Source organism: Dysidea avara, chromosome 9, assembly GCF_963678975.1.
Source record: "Dysidea avara chromosome 9, odDysAvar1.4, whole genome shotgun sequence".
Taxonomy (NCBI): Eukaryota; Metazoa; Porifera; class Demospongiae; order Dictyoceratida; family Dysideidae; genus Dysidea; species Dysidea avara.
In genome coordinates, this window is record NC_089280.1 from 29,555,668 (window position 1) to 29,572,463 (window position 16,796).

A 16,796-nucleotide genomic window follows, 5' to 3' on the forward strand; every position below is an offset into this window, starting at 1 on the left:
ATACGGCAAGTACGACACCTGCGCAATTTATAAATTGTTGCGCGTTTTATGAATTCACAAAATGCGCAACGCAATTTATAAACCGCGCAAATTCACAGATTTCGCCTAACAATATCATTACTTTTTGTCGCAGTTAACTCTCCTTTATTTGGACGCGCATTCTTTTTACAGCTATAAGCTGTTTGGATGGGTATGTGCTACGGCGAGACTACTAGTAGACTCCACATGATAACATCTGCAATATAACACGTGATAGCCATGCGAGGGAGCGCCTACTTGTTTTTGCATTTTTTCCTTTTTTAAAACCCGGGCTTGATGGACTGCCCTTGCCTACCACCCCCAGCACAAATAAAGGCACGTGCTGGACAACTGTAAAAGACAATAGAAAAACAGAGTAAGGCACGTGCTGGACAACTGTAAGACTTGTTTTTGCATGCCAAGCCGCCCGTTTATTATTATTATATTATTATTATTACTGTGTAAACCTCATGCAGAGCATACAACACAGATAATCATACAAATGAGTGCTATAACAAATAGTGTGCTAGTTTATCTTAAAATTCATCTAAATCATTTACGATACCTGAAGTGTAAAACCGACTTGCTCCGTTGCGCCGGTAGTGCATTCACAGTGATTCAGGTTGACAGGTACTCATACACGATGAATACTGATAGGACGACTACTAGAGATTGGCTAGGAACACAAAATGAAGTTCAGTTTTTCATTCACTCCTCCTCAGCGGAACCACTCAGTGTCATTGGTGTGAAGAACACCTCGCAGTGCACTATTCAAGTGCGCGCTAAGCCTCTACGCGACATAAAGGTCAGTTATGCATATGACTGTAAATGAAGCGTCTTGCTAAACGAATTTGTTCTTGCTAAGATACATGTTGAAGAAAAAACTTTCCACTGGTGAGAATACAGCTTTTATAGATACCACTGTAGTTACGTGACTTGCACGTGCTGTTGTAACTCTGTTAAGTCATGCAACACACTGTGTCCAAGTGTTGCTGCATTTTACGAGCCAATAGCTCTCACAGAGTCACATATTTAATGTACCTATCATGTATTGCCCCACTCCCTCGGCGAAGGTGGGGCTTTACGGGGGGAATTGACATGCGCCACTATGGGGCATTTGATAGCAATTCATTAAGCGTCCAAGTATTTTTGTTGTGACTTTCTTTGCTATAGATGCCGAATCTCCACATTGCAACTGGGGCCAATGGTGGAGATTTGACATGATAGGTTTGCCCCACTATGGGGGCATTTGACATTCAGCTGTATCAAATCCCCACTATAGCCCCATATATTTCCTGGCAAGGGGGAGTGGGCAATACATCGCTAGGTACATAAAACCTCACTGAGCACATGCAGGACATGCTTGTCACTGTAGTCCCATTTTAGCTATTGTCAAACTTGCATTTTACAAAGTATTTGATGAATACATGTACATTTGACTCTGATGAAATGGGTCATGTAGCGCTGCCTATTAGGTCAGTTTAGTTTTTTTTATCCCGGGCTAGATGTAATGCCCTTTCCTACCACCCCCAGCACAAGAGGCAAACGTGCTGGACAAGAACTGAAAAGCGGGACATCTAAAGGTCCCTAGGGCCCTTTGTTAGGCCCATTTCCGGGAAAGCATCTGGTGATCTAAACGAGAGGGAGCGGCTTCCACGGATGTACATCGTCGCTGACCTCAACAGGGAGAAAGAAAGGGTACAGCGAATCCACGCTAAAGTACTACTGTACGATAAAGCACCACGTTTGGAAAAGAGCTCAGCAAGCCGGCGATAAAATGTGATGACTTCCCTCCCCATGCCCCCAGTTGTGGCAAATACCAATGGAGTAAAGGATGCAAACTCCACCTCACGGACACAGTCACCATTTAGAACTGGACTACAATCATTATTGTAATTGTGTTACATGTATTCGGGCAAATCTGAGCACACCAGCAGGGCTGACTGCTCAGTAATAATAATAATAATAATCATAATCACCATACTCCCTCTTCTTCTGCATCTCATGATGCCTATACACAGATGGTATCGAAACATTGCGGTAGCTTTGTGGGTTTGGGTGAAAAACCCTTACATCGAAAAAGGCACTTTGCCGCCGCCCTCAAAATCCGCGTGCATGAATGTCAGCCCTGGCATCATCTTGGCAGTTAGCTGATCGAGGGGTAAGTTCTTCGCCACTCAGGGATTGAAGTGGTGGCTGAATTGCAACATTAGTACAAACATTTGAAAGTAATTCAGCAGTTGTATCACGCAGGTCATTGTGGCGAACAAAGGTCAAACCACCATGTCGAAAGATCATTGCATAATCAGCAGTTTAATTAATTTAATTTAATAATTGCTTTACAGAATTGGAATTACATACAGTAGAGGCTATAGTGATTACAGAGACATACAATTCTGAAGGACTACCAGTGTCCTGCACTGGTAGCCTAGAGCACTAATTACTTAACTACAAAAACTATACATGCATACATTTATATAATAGTTACAAATAATTATAATTGGTTGGTGCAGGAGTCTTGGAGCAGCGGGTACAAGGACACAGGTAATGAAAAGTACAGGGGGTATTATCAAAGTTAGCTAAAAAATGATTCCATAAAAATGCTTTCAACTTTGGTTTGATTACATCTAGTGATTGAGATAGGTCAATTATTGGTAAAGAGTTCCATAATCTTGGTAAACGATAAAAATATGAGTCCATGATAGGGTTGATATGAGCTGTCTTGGGGTATAACTTTGTGCCAGCAGATCTTGTTGAACCTGTAGTAAAGTTGGTATAGTTCAAGATGTCAAACTTATCTGATGGATTTTTGATGGATTTGATAAAGAATAATATGTCGGCAATTTCATAAATGTACATTAGTGGCAACATACCAGTTTGTATTAACCTTGTTTTATAGTCTGATTGATAGTTTGATAATATGAATTTAGTGGCTCTTCGTTGGACTTTCTCAAGTGATTCAATGTCTTTTAACAGGTATGGCCTCCACAGTGGGGAACAATACAGTAGCTTTGATCTAACTAGAGTGATATACAGAGATTTTCTGGCCTGGGGACAATTTGAGTCCTTGAAGACCCTACGCAATAAGCCAAGAGATTTATAGGCATTAGAAGAAATCATTTCATAGTGTGCTTGCCATGTTAGCGAATTAGTAAAAATAATCCCAAGGTCTTTACAGCTGGAGGATTCATCAATTTAATGACCGTTGACATGATATGTAGAGTTGAATTTGCGATGGTAGCTCATAAACACAAACTTTGAAAGATTAAATGAGAGAAAGTTGTTAATGGACCAGTTGAATAATGAATTGATGTCTTCTTGGAGATGCTCAATGTCTAATGTTGATGTGATTTGTCTGAATAATTTTGTATCGTCAGCAAACTCAAATAGATCTGATGTGACAATTGATGGGAGGTCATTGATAAATATTAAAAAGAGCAAAGGACCCAGAATACTCCCCTGTGGCACGCCAGAGATAACAAGTAAAGTGCCGGATAGGTGGTTGCCCACAGAAACACACTGGGTTCTGTTGTGTAGATAGAAACTAAACCAATTCCATAAGGTGCCAGTGATTCCCATGTTCCAAAGTTTAACTAGGAGTTCATTATGCGGCACACTATCGAAAGCTTTTCGAAAATTAATGTATATAGTATCTATTTCATCTTTTGATGTTATTAGCTGGTTAAAATAGATAAGTAGTTGGTGCAAGGTTGAAGAATTCTTTTGGAACCCAAATTGATATTGTGTGATACAATTAGAAACTGAGTTAATTATCTTATCATAAATTAGTCTTTCTAAAACTTTGGATGTAATGCAAAGAAGTGAAATGGGACGATAGTTTTTGACTGAGGTTTTGTCACCAGACTTTGGTACAGCTGTAATTTTGTGCAACTTCCATTCAGATGGTATGGTTCCACTGGTAATGCTAGTCATGAAAAGGTGGTGAATAGGTATGGCAAGAGCAAAGGCACAATGTTTTAAAATAGTTGGAGGAATGTTGTCTATACCACTGGCCTTGTTGGGATCCAGGTTATTTAAGGCCTCTAGGACTTCTTGTACTGTGAAGTGGATCGAGTCCAAGCATTTACCAGGGACTGGTAGATTCGAAGTGTCGGGTAGATTAAATTTACTCTGAGAGAATATTGAACGGAAGTACTGGTTGAATAACTCAGCCTTACCGAGGTCTGTGTTTGCTGTGATGGAGTCATTGTGTAGCTCAGGCGGTAGGTTGTGAGATTTCGAGAACTCTTTAATGTATCGGAAAATTTTTGTGTCCTTATTTATAGTGAAGTTATATATTAAGGTCTGCTCAAATGCAGACTTTGTTGCAATACTAGAAGCTTGAAAAGAGACTTGAGCTTTGGTTAGTCGTTGGAAATTGTTTGGTGTAGGATTCCTGTTGTATTTATGCTGAAGTGTATGAAGACACTTGTGGGAATGACGTAGTTGGGGAGTGAACCAGTTAGGAAATTGTCTACAGTGCAGTTTGACCTTTGGGATAAACAGTTCAATGCCAGCCAGTATGTTACTTCTTAAAATGTACCGAATTTCTTCAACATCAGAAGAATTGTAGAGTATAGAGAGGTCGCAGTTCGATAGGTACTCTGTTAATCCATTGTAGTCACCTTTAGAAAAATTGAAGAACTCCTTAGTAGATGTAGAATGTGTTGAGAACTTAAAATTAATTGAAAATGTGATTAAATAATGGTCAGATGTAATACATTGGTATTCTGGAGAATGAACAGATAAATGTAAAACGTGTTCAGGACTATTTGTTAACACAAGGTCTAGAATGTTACCACATGTATGGGTTGGGGATTCCACAAGTTGCGTGAAGTTAGATTCAAATATGCTATCACAGAAGTTGTTGGAGATCGGTGTTCTGCCAGTGAGAGTTGCCCAGTTTATGTCCGGTAGATTGAAATCGCCAAGAATAAATACAGGGTTGGACAGGGTGGTAGTGGTGGCTAGGTAGTCGGATAGGTCCTTGTGATAGTGAGCAGTGGCATTTGGAGGTGCATATACCATGCAAAAAATGACATCAGAATCATTAAAAGAGGCAGAAACGTTTACCACTTCAAGGTTTCTGGGACTTGGAATTTGTTTACTAGGTAGATTGTCGCTGATTGCCAGCATAACGCCTCCACCACGTGAGCCTCTGTCCTTTCTAAACATTGTGTAACCCTGAGGTAAGATTTCAAGATCTGCAATGGCTTCGTGTAACCAAGTTTCAGACAGGCCAATAATTTTAAAATCAGATGCATATACAAAACTCTGGAAAAGGGGTAAGTTTTTTGCCAAGCTCCTGCAATTTTGCACGCAGACTTTGGGCCCAGTAGGGCCGAGTCATGCTGAAGAGGTGGAGGCAGCAGTTGAAGTCTCCATGTTGTTGTGGGGTGGTGAGGTGCTATCTGTACTTGATGGCTCGTTAGGTCTGAATCCTGCGCTGTCTGCTTGGCCATGTAATTTACCTTTGACATAAATTTTATTGCCTCGAATTTTTATATCAGACTTTGGGGTATTGTCTTGTATTAATGACCAACGAACTTTTAACAAATGAGACTCCGTGACCCTTGCATCACGTGAGAGGTCAGGTTTGATGACAAAAGGTGACTTTAACTGAGATCACTTGGATAAGATGGAATTGACATCAGATGACCTGTTCAGAGTCACCAGTAGGGGTCTAGGACGCCCTGAGGAGGGATTGTATTTTCCAAGCCTTATAGTATCTCTGATTGAGTGAGGCTGAACAGTGTTGTCAAGGTCTGTAAGAACTTCAGTAGCATGGTTTAAATCTAACTTTTCTCTCTCCATCTTTTTGGTGCCTTTGGAACACTCATCGACACCAAACAGAACAACATTGAATTTCCTAGCTGAGTCGTGCTTAGTAGCAACTACAAGTGAAGGTGGAGCTGAATTTGTATCTGAGCTAGGGGTAGCAGCTTTAACAGCAGGAGATGGATTGCTGCTGGGAGTTGGGTTGACTGGTGGTTGGTCAACTGCTGCTGATGGGGACTGGTTAAGTTTTAGATTAAGTGTGCTGATTTGATCTTTCAAGTCCGCAATTACATTATTATAAAAGAGTTGCAGACAAAACAGACAATAAAATGGGTTATCAGACTCACTTGCACTGTTGTAAGCACACCTTGACAGTCCCACACATTTCCGATGGTACCATGCTTCACATTTACCTTCACAAAATAACGCTTCATCGCCTGGATCCTTGCCATCGTCAGAGGGCTCTTTGACTATTTCCTCACAGATGGGACACACAGAAGGCTCTTCCACGTCGATGTTGCTGGCAGAAGAGCTGTTGTCCTGAGTAGTTCTGGTGTACGGCTTGTCCTTGGCCTTTTGCTTCTGCAACTTGGGCATGACCTCCGGTCCGTGACCTCCAGTGAAAGGTGAGCCACTCACACAGTGGCTAGGAGTATTCAATAAAGTCCATCCTTATCGCAGGTGAAGAGCATCCCAGAACTCCTGCTTTGTCAGATGGTAACCCTGGTCTTGCAGTGGTAAAGCCAGAAGCCAAGAAGAGGCTCCAGGTTCACTATTCAGATCAATAGCTCTTTGAAGCTGTGAAGAGAGACCATTTCTGATCTCAAGAGCCCGTTTCTTAGAAGCCTCACGCCGGTGTTGGTTATTATTATTATTATTTATCTAATTTGTCAAAATGACAGGGTGGCACCAAAAGGTGAACCTGAGTCTTGATGGATCGAGTATCTGGGGGATGAGCATGTGCTACCTGACTAATAATCAAGTCTTTTAGTGGTGCAGTAATTCGCAGGGAAGCATCAAACTGAGATTCACAGAAAGCTGTAGGGTCATCCATACCGAGCCCACTGAAACGACATGGCAGAGAGAACAACTCACGTTCACCGGTGGCGCATGCAACATGTCCACCGGTGAACGTCAGTTTAGTTATTATACGCTGTGTTTAATGAACAGTAACCAAGTAGTGCATAATGTTTTGCAAAATCAAGTATAAGAATGATGTATAAGCTAAGAATATAATATGAGAGTTAATTATGCTATAATAACATCCTACCTGTATTAATGTGTTTGTTGTTTGTGCTATAGCCTTCTCCACCGAGCACTTTCAAAGCTTGTGTGAGTTGATGTGCTTGTGCGGTATATGTGTATATATAAAGTTGTCAAAGTGTCGTCACATAGAGTAGCCAGTTGTGTTGTTAATATCCTTTCTAATAATCAATATTGTTACTATTAGTTTCTAGACTCAGTAACTGGTCGCTGCCAAGAGCTGGACACTAAAGTTGGTCACCTGATGAAACTATTACCACAACTATGGATGTTAAGGGTACCAGACTACAAGTGTTATGTGAGTAGTTACTAGTAATAGTGTTAACTTGTTGTGATATGTATTATTACAGAGTTATGGGTTTGAAGTCTGTAGTGACTCCAACAAGGAAGTCGTGGGTAGAGCAAGTGTCCTACCTCAACATTTGAGGAATTTGGAGGGAACTCTTACACTAACTTTACATGATGCTGACCTACTTCCTGTTGGGACTATATCAGGTCAGTAAATTAGGAAAGAAATGATGTGTTACTATATTAAGCAGTGGATTACATCGTGGTGCTGCCCTGTGATTCATTGGCTGACTGGAAAATCAATGACCAGTGGAGGGTGTCTAAACTACATCAGTGGGTGGGTCATTCTATGATTATAGGACATCGTGGTAATGGGATGACATTCTGTCTTAATCAGTAAGTGTTTACTATGCTAGACACCATGCACATAGCTTGACCTTCTCACTAGTGGTGTGCGATGTCAGGATTTTCATTTCGATATCGATACGATAATAGGGTAAATATCGAAATGTCAATTCGATTTTCGATAATTTTAATTGTGTGGGTGGAGTAATTGCGTGGGCGGCCGATATTTATAAATATGTTTCAAATACAATTTACACTCCAAAACCATTGCATAGAAGCCTAGAAAACTGGTAGACAAGCTTTTTAAGTGGCTAGATTGTACAGAACCAACCTTCATTTCTAGCCTGATTGCGCAATCACATACTAAATGCTGTTGATTTATCGAAATATTCTTTAATATTTCGATAATTATCGAAAATTTTCGATTCAAAATCTGCTAAAGTGGTATAGAAATCGATACGATAACGATATTGACGCGATATCAATATTTTTCGATATATCGCACACCACTACTCACGTCCTATACAGGGGGACAGTATCTGTCAATGAGGTATACCATAGGGGGTTGGACATGCTTTAAGCACCACCTAAATTATTTACCTTAATTGCATAGTTTATTTGCTATTTCACATGACCCTCAATGACAGATACTGTCATTGAGGGACATGTTTATGTAGTTGTTTGTAATTGTAATAAGTTATTGTCAATTTCAAAAAAAAGCAATATTAATTCATGACCCTCAATAGTATGAAGAAGGCTGTTTTCTAAGTGGTGTGATGAATGGCATTGCACCTAACTAAATTGATGCTTGGTGCCATTTTTCATGGAGTTCGTGGTGACTAATGTAGTGGCTGTGGGATCTTCCTAAAGTATTCCAACCTCCTCTACAGCTATACCAGCTAATGCAGTGAGTCAAAATCTACTACTGGTGAAAAATAACTGTTATTAGGGTTGATCAATTAATCCTTCTAAAGATCAACTGAGGTGTTATTTAACCATTGCTGACTAGCTTCCCTACAAATATTATAAGCACAGTATTTTCTCATACAAATGGCTGAAAGCTTTTACTTCATTCCTGTAAACAAATAGGACCTTTATTTGAGACTGGTTTATTTTGGATAGTCCAGTGGCGCCTGGCATTGTATCATCTGTAAATGCAACTCCATAGCGACTTCAGTGCACTTCAAGATGTAGCATTCTTCGTCACTGTATCCAGATTTGTTTTGACAAAATCATGCTCAATTGTGAAGATTGGTTCACAATTTTATCAAGAAGCCATAACATACATTGGTCATTGAAGCCAATAAAATGTACCACAAATTAGATCCAATTATTGGTTTGCTGAATAAGGTAATGTTGGTTACAAATAACTAAATTATGGGCTCCTGATGATACTGTACATATCTGCATGAACAAAAACTTGCATGGACTACTTGGTCATGTGATTACTCATAGCTCGCACTTTCATTCCTCAGATGGCTGTAAACTCAGCCTGAAGCAGCAAGGGAAAGAATTAAAACAATCAATAGCCTGGGCCTCAGACCAGTTGTCTATTTTCCAATTGTGCTGGAAGCCTCCAGCTTGTAATCATGGCTTATATTGGTACCTGTAACTATATTATGACTGTATCATACACAACATAATCACTAGGTGTTTCTGGTTTATTTTCTTGAGCATGCACATCACATGTGCTCCACACAATCTACCATTTGTATGGCTTTTAGTTACAATTATTAGGGAGTATTCATTTCATTAACTTTTTGGAGCTTCTGTATATCCTGATTACATTTACTAGTGGTTTATGTTCTCTTACACAAGCAATGGGTTTGGTTATTAATAGGGTTGAAACGATCATTGTTTTTTTCTAGAGTTAACCCTCTCACCATTGCAACTGCCATATGTAGGGACCCGCCAATTATGCTCATAATTTTACCTATTATGCTATGCTGCACTGCTCAAAAATTCACATATTATGCTTAAATTAATGCTCAATATTTACCTATTATGCTCGATTATGCTTAATGTCCATGCCTTAGTTCATATGCTTTGCTACTAGTTTAACACTGTATAGAAAGAAAAAAATGAGTGGCTGGAACACAAATAATAAATTCTTGCTGCACGCCTGCATGTAAGAGAAAAGATCGATATACTCTAATAGAACAGTCAGTTTGATGATTGTTCTATCAGAGTTACTGACTGCTCTATTAGAGTACATCGATCTTATTTTGCAATTGTCATTTTTCCAGCAAGAATTTACACTATCGTACAAATATTTAACCTATTATGCTGGCATTATGCTCAATGCTTTTAGGTACCTATTATGCTCAAAATTATGCCAGCATTATCGGCGGGTCCCTAGCCATATGCGATTATATATGGTGGTTTCGATATATAAATGCCTGTAGCATCACATTCTAAACGCTCTGTAACTTCAGTCGTATTGATGTGTACAACATGGCATGTAAACAAATAAAATAATAAACTTAAAATTTGAGGAAGCATGTCATTATGTTGTGCATTATATGATGTGTAAGGTCATTATTTCTGAGGTCATGTACAGCTCAAGGGAAGGGTCAGTTCAATACATATACACTAACGGTTAAAGTACAATTCAGTCCATCTATAAACACCAATAGTACCCAGTCCAATGGTCACTCCTTATGCCAATGGTGATATGATGAGGTGATGAAATGTTGTAAAATTAACTGATGGAGGAGTAAAACATGGTTGTGGGCCTGGTGGTTGGTACATACCACCATAATCAATTAACTTAGCACTTACTAATGTTGTGAGATTAGATATTGTATCATTAGTCTCATTTTCCTTCTCCCATTCATATGAGAGCAGTCACAACTAAATGAAGTATAACATAGTTTGTAACACTGCGAGAGGTATCTATTATTTGTTGTGTGTTTTTAGGCCAACGGACACAATAGAGAACACGATAGCTTCTTTTGAGAAAGCCACTGAACTGGTAAGTGTATAAACACTTTATACTGCTGAACTCATCTCAGTATTGTGTTGCATTGTAATTTCATGGCTGACACAGGCATGAAAAGTCTGTCATACTTTCACATGTGTTGCATCACTATCTCTGCTGCTGTAGGGAGCTATTGGTGTAGAGTTTGATGTTCAACTGACTAAGGACCTGGAACCAGTGATTTATCATGACTTAATGATCAGTCTAAATGTTGCTCCAGTGAGTTGTGAGGTGGATGTTCATTAATAATACATGTGATGGACACTTAATCTCATTGTGGAAACTGTCCACAGCTTTGTTATTTGTTGTATGTGACTATTACAGTGTATGAAATAACTTTTTGCTGCAGTTACTGTATAATCCATTACAGGATCACTATTTTGATGTTCTGTTGAAAGATTTGACTTATGACCAGATTAAATCTTTTAAGGTAGAAAAAAAATGAGAACTCAAAGCTAGATGTTTGTCATTATGTATCATGTTTTTCAGCTTTCCAGCAAAGATAAATCTCGGAGCCCATTATCATCTTCAGGTATGTGTTAGTTAGTTATGTTATTGTACCACGTCACAAGTGTGATGACGAAATTGTCATCATGCGTTTGAACGTGAAATGTGTGTACTATGTGGAGCAGGTTTTGATGGTTTAGCACCAACCAGTAGCACTCTACCCCCCACCACAGTGCTGTATGGTAGCTATTCCATGGTAAAAGCCTTAATCCACTCCAGCCACCACCAGCCAATACAATAGCTCATGGTGTGTGTACAATGCTTGTACTGTGTCATACAAACCACAGGAGTTGAGCTGGGTGGACACAGCAAGAATAAAGTGTTTCCACATCTCAGAGAGGTGATGTTGACATGCACTCATCATTGTACCGTAGATCAGAAAACCTCCATTACTAAGGGGCCATTAGAATTCTTTTCTATACATTTAACATGTCCAATTTTCCCTTTTGAAGATTTCTAGCTAAGTGGCAGTTGCGTAAGTTACTCCTATTCTAATTTGGCCGCCTGTGCCATACCAAACTATATATGTGACTGGGCCTGCGAAAATAGGGCATGTGGGCACACAAAATTTGCCTACTTTTCCAAACTTTCACCACAATTAACTTTGTATTCCATCATGCTATGGCCATAAATGTTTTAGCGTTACTTAAAAATTTAATTGGCTTTATAACACAGGTTACAGAATGCAAATAGATTATTCCACTGCAGAGATATGTCCTGTTGTGTAACGGGATGTAGTTTGTGCCCACATGCCCTGTTTTCGCAGGCCCGGTCACATATATATATATATATATATGCTTCTATTGTTAGGTCACATGTATGCATTGTCAGTTTATACAGGTGACCTTATTAGGCAGGTTTATGTACATTCATCGTACAATCTCCAAGGGCTGTTATGAGGTGTGCCTGCATGTGTATACCGGAAGTTATTTCAATAGAAAAATAAATATTTCATTTCTTGAAGGACTATTCTAAACATTGTACCATAAGCTCTATTAAATGACTAAAATATGAGCTACCAGAGTGAAGCATGTTATACTATGCCACTTTATAACATGCGTGATGTGTACCTGTAGATCAGATGGTTAATGACACATCACTGTGTGCTCATGTGTAGGTACTGAAGGAACTTCCAGAGTCCGTTTTCTTCAACGTTGAAGTGAAATATCCCCTCCCTAAGACGGTAAAGTATTTTGTGTATGTACTGCATGTGTGATCATATTTGTGACCCCCTGAGCGAAAACCCGACTTGTTTGCATTTTTCTTGAACTTCATTTAAAGGGAGGGAAACATGGAATTTTAAAATTCTTTTTTATTTCATTACTGTATTGATTTAATACCCTTGTGTATAGTTGTACATTTTTAAATTTAATTTACTGTATGATTTGTTAATGAAATACACGATCAAAAATGTTTGCGGAGTAATCATACGTTATAACGCGTCATAACGCGTCATAAGTTGTTGACATCAGAGGGGGAACGCTGCGTGAATGAAGTATACATTCCATGGAAGAATCAGATCTTATTAGTAATTCAGTCACGTATTAGAGTGAAGTAATAGGTATAGAAAGACTTTGTTATGGATACTTCCAAGTCGTCAACGGACTCCTGCTGTGCTACTGGCTTGAAATCTCAGTTTGATTGATCATAGATTGATTCCGAAGATATTTCCGATGAATATAGTGACGTTTCCAGTTTGGTCTCTAGCAACGAAATGAGCATTTTCAGCGAAGACACAGACTATCACGAAGATACTGAGGAGATAGCTGGAACCTCTCTTGAACCTTACCAATTGGAGCCAATAGATGCTAACCTCAATGCTAACGCTAGTGATACAGACCAACTGACTGAGGATGAATCATCGTCTGATGAAGAGCTACTTGGGAAATTGCCCAATGATATGAGTTGGTATGACTATTCTACCACTACTTGTCACCTAATAATACAATTCCTACAGGTATCACTGTGGTAATTGTAAGATGATGCCCACTAAAAGAGAATGTATATGTATATGCAGTAGAGCATGATGTACTATAGAAACAAGAGCATCATGGCGTTGGATACGTAGTGGGCCATGAGAGCAACCAAGAAGATGGTCACCAAACTGATCTATGACAGACAAATATGTACAAAGTGGTAACAATGGGAAAAGAGGAACACCCAACCATAAACGGACAGCGATAACAAACTCATGTGGAGAAAAGGCCAAACCCAATGTTGGTTGAGGGATGGCCTTCAGCCAGCCACTGCTGACACCAGAGGAGTGAGCAACAGCACGTAAACGAGCCTGGTCACGGATTGTGGAGGTGTTGAAAATGCTTGCAAATAATTGATCATCAAGGGAAGCCTGTAAGTCATTTTGGGAAGATAAGTTAGAAGGCAAGATGGATAGACTTTAGAAATAGGAGATAGCACAATTTTCACCTGGAAAAAACAAAAGTCTTCTAACTTTGATGAAGTCGATAGAGCAGGATTGCAACTGGCACTGCAGCAATTTGCTAAGGAAAACAACAGTTCTCCTGGTGACATATAGCGCATTGTAGCGTTCATCAACAAAAATTATAACAGTTTGGTATCACGTGTTCTTCTGAGCATGCGCAGAGTAAATAATGGCTTACCATGCGGTAGCTTAAGAAGGATGCAGGCGGTGGATGAGAAACTAATAATCACCAAATAGGGGCCTTATAGTAACATTTCTAAAAATGTTATATATAGTATTAGTTGTACATAAGAAAATCTTTTAGTTTTAGTTATAGTTTTAGTAATCTTTTCCAATTCTTTTTAGTTTTAGATTTAGTTTTAGTAAAATATTCTGTTGTATTTTATTATAGTTATAGATTTAGTTATAATATGGATTTGCTTTTAGTTATAGATTTAGTTTTAGTTAACTAATACATATTTGCCTTACTAAAAGTACTTTTAGTTTTAGTTATAGTTAACTAAAACAACACTAATTAAAACATGAGTAAAATTATTTATGTAGGACACATTTTTTATCTAATGTATTTCAGTGGCATTTATATAATAAAAAAATAGAAATATGCAAACAAGTTGAGTTTTCGTTCAGCGGGCCACATTTTTGTGTATAGTGACTTATGTATTGTGTTAGGATGGTGAGGAGTGTGACTATTTCCCATACGTCAACCGTAACACAATTGCTGATGTAATCATCTCTACATTATACCAATATGGTTCAAAAAGGAATATGGTGATGTCAACATTTGATCCATCACTTTGTACAATGTGAGAGGTTGATAACATCACTGATTACTAAATGATTAACTCTTTCAGGTTACAATTGAAACAGCCGCAAATTCCAGTCTTCTTCTTAACGGAGAACAAATCATTGAAGTATCCCTTAGCTGTTGATATAAGGAATCATTCTGCTTGTGATGCAGTTGCTTTTTCAAAGTCACAAAACTTTGCTGTAAGTGTTACTGTGATTGTACAGAACTTCTAAGACCACTTTCATTACTTTGCTAGTATAATACTTTAATCTGTCAAGTCAAGTCAAGTATGTAAAAAATAACCAATAAGGAGACCAATAGCTATGTGTGTGCTTTTAAGAAATGTTCAACTGTGTGTAATTTTACACACTACTGATGTTACTATATGCTATTCCTATACATATGTGCCTGGAGATTATACATTCAACATTGGTCTATTATGTTACAGGGTATTAGTGTATGTGTTGATCGGGTGAACAACCTGTCAGAAGTTATCAATTTAATACACAATCATGGACTGTTTGTAATGACATGGGGTGAAAATAACAGTGTGGAGGAATCTGAGTCATGGCAGAACAGCCAAAAAGTGACTGCCATAATGTGTGACAGGTAATGACTAGCTGTGTTGTTGTGTGGTGTGTAGAGAAGTGGTAATGCAGCTAGGCATGATGTCTTTTCTGTCAGACACATTTCCTATAGAATCTGTGATTCAATTGTTGATAAGATGGCCATGTGGCCATGTTTTTCCTTCTGATAATACAGAACAAGTAGTTCATTGAAATTCTTGCAACTGTGCCTCAAGGGTTGCACCCTATAGTTACATAGTTGGTTAGTAAGTAAACTACAGAGAGTAAAAGACATCATTATGCTTAACACCTGTAAAACACATTAGTTATCACACACATTGGATAATTAGCAGCCACCTCATTAATAGCATATTCTGTAGGTGGACCTATTAATGCCATTTCACTGTAATTAAAATTATCACTTGTGGTATGTATTACTAACGTCATCCCCACTGTAGGATTCCTACACAAATCACAAAATAGTGAGAAGTTGATGAAGACAGCTCAAGCTATGTGAACACATAAACCAGGACATGTATAACGTAATTTTTAACCTGTTGCATATATGGCTTTATTCACTTATTTATTTTAATGTATGGTTTAAATGGCTATAAATTTATTTGTACATTTCAAGTCAGTGATCACTATATGTGACTGGATTTTGGAAAAACCATCCAAATTACACATTGAAAGTTTCGAGATAAACTTTAAAGAATTCAAACCAGCATAACTCTCCAAGGATAGCAAGCACATGTATGAAATTCACACAAAAGATGCATCAATCTGTTACCTTTCAGACCACTTCCAGTACTTGCAGCTGCTCACAGAGTTTCCCGCCAAATAAGATAGAAAACCTGAGCAGTTGGACAAGGAGGGTGGGGGTGGGCAAGCGTTAGACCTCAAAATGGCGGCAGACCATGATTGGAGTCCAGAGACGAGATTACATGCAGGGCTGTACTGGCTCCTTAGTGCCTGATATGTAGCAAAATCCACAGAAAAACGTCTGGCCAACAATATCAGGCTGTCCACCAGTAAACCACTGATTATTCTTGCCAAGCCAGGTCCTTCACAAGGCCTAAAACTGCCATTTGAGGACATCTGTTGAAACCAGCCTCGAGTAGTTGAGTGATACTGAGTGTCAAAGCTATTAGTACAATAGTGTAGCTATCCACTGGAGGTGTTAGTTTGGTTTTGCCTGATGTGCAATTTGGATTAGTTTTGTAAAATCTGGTCACATATGGTTTGAGTCTAGTATGTTTTAAAATTTGTGCATCATGCTTTTTGGCATCATCAGGAAGAAAAGAACATGCAGACAGTCGAAACAGCAAACTTACTGAGGAAAATAAAGGCTAATATTTTGTGTTGAGGGTGTAGTGGGAACCACATGACATGGATGCACCATATCATACAGTACAATAGTACTTTATAGTAGGGACGATGAAGGTGTGGGCGTGGTCCACAAAGAAAAATCACAAAATCATATTTAGTAATCCTTCACGGCCATTTCACAGTATTGGTCAAGTATAAACAAGCCCAAATGTGTCTTCAGAACTACCCGAAACGTTTCCGACAAGGTGCTACGAAATTTTTTTAAAACATTATTTTAGCAAATTTTCTACTGCCTCACTGCCTGCCTCACTGATGCTTTCAGTCAAGCGTAGCGGAAAACTGGCTACAGCTACAGCCTTGCTTCTTTGGCAGAAACACTTCAAATTTTGTGGAGAAAAAAACTTTCACAATATTAAATACCTACGATGTGTACACTGCTGTCTTACTGTTTTATCTTCTTTATCGTGGCCATTTCTCATGGGTACGGCCTCCATC

At 38.8% G+C, this 16,796-nt stretch overlaps 1 protein-coding gene across 2 annotated transcripts; it reads left to right on the plus strand.

Moving 5' to 3' along the window:
* Positions 1 to 543: 543 nt before the first annotated feature.
* On the plus strand, positions 544 to 15,605 carry LOC136267713 (glycerophosphocholine phosphodiesterase GPCPD1-like). Of its 2 annotated transcripts, XM_066062863.1 has the most exons (15): positions 544 to 823; positions 7,099 to 7,128; positions 7,247 to 7,357; positions 7,410 to 7,554; positions 7,599 to 7,743; positions 10,612 to 10,666; positions 10,799 to 10,891; positions 11,043 to 11,102; positions 11,162 to 11,204; positions 11,467 to 11,519; positions 12,297 to 12,362; positions 14,289 to 14,422; positions 14,471 to 14,606; positions 14,855 to 15,015; positions 15,431 to 15,605. In XM_066062863.1, the coding sequence occupies exons 1-15, from the start codon at positions 662 to 664 to the stop codon at positions 15,453 to 15,455; spliced, it is 1,419 nt and encodes a 472-aa protein (XP_065918935.1). In that variant the 5' UTR covers positions 544 to 661; the 3' UTR covers positions 15,456 to 15,605. The 2 variants fall into 2 exon arrangements, with proteins under 2 accessions (XP_065918935.1, XP_065918936.1); XM_066062864.1 differs by lacking the exon at positions 7,099 to 7,128.
* The last annotated feature ends 1,191 nt before the right edge of the window (positions 15,606 to 16,796 follow it).

Excerpts from the sequence above, each read along its gene's own strand:
- LOC136267713 (XM_066062863.1), top strand. The coding sequence starts at position 662 with ATGAATACTGATAGGACGACTACTAGAGATTGGCTAGGAACACAAAAT. Across the intron at positions 11,103-11,161 it reads ACCAGATTAAATCTTTTAAG|CTTTCCAGCAAAGATAAATC; the intron begins GTAGAAAAAAAA and ends CATGTTTTTCAG. Across the intron at positions 11,205-11,466 it reads GAGCCCATTATCATCTTCAG|GAGTTGAGCTGGGTGGACAC; the intron begins GTATGTGTTAGT and ends TACAAACCACAG.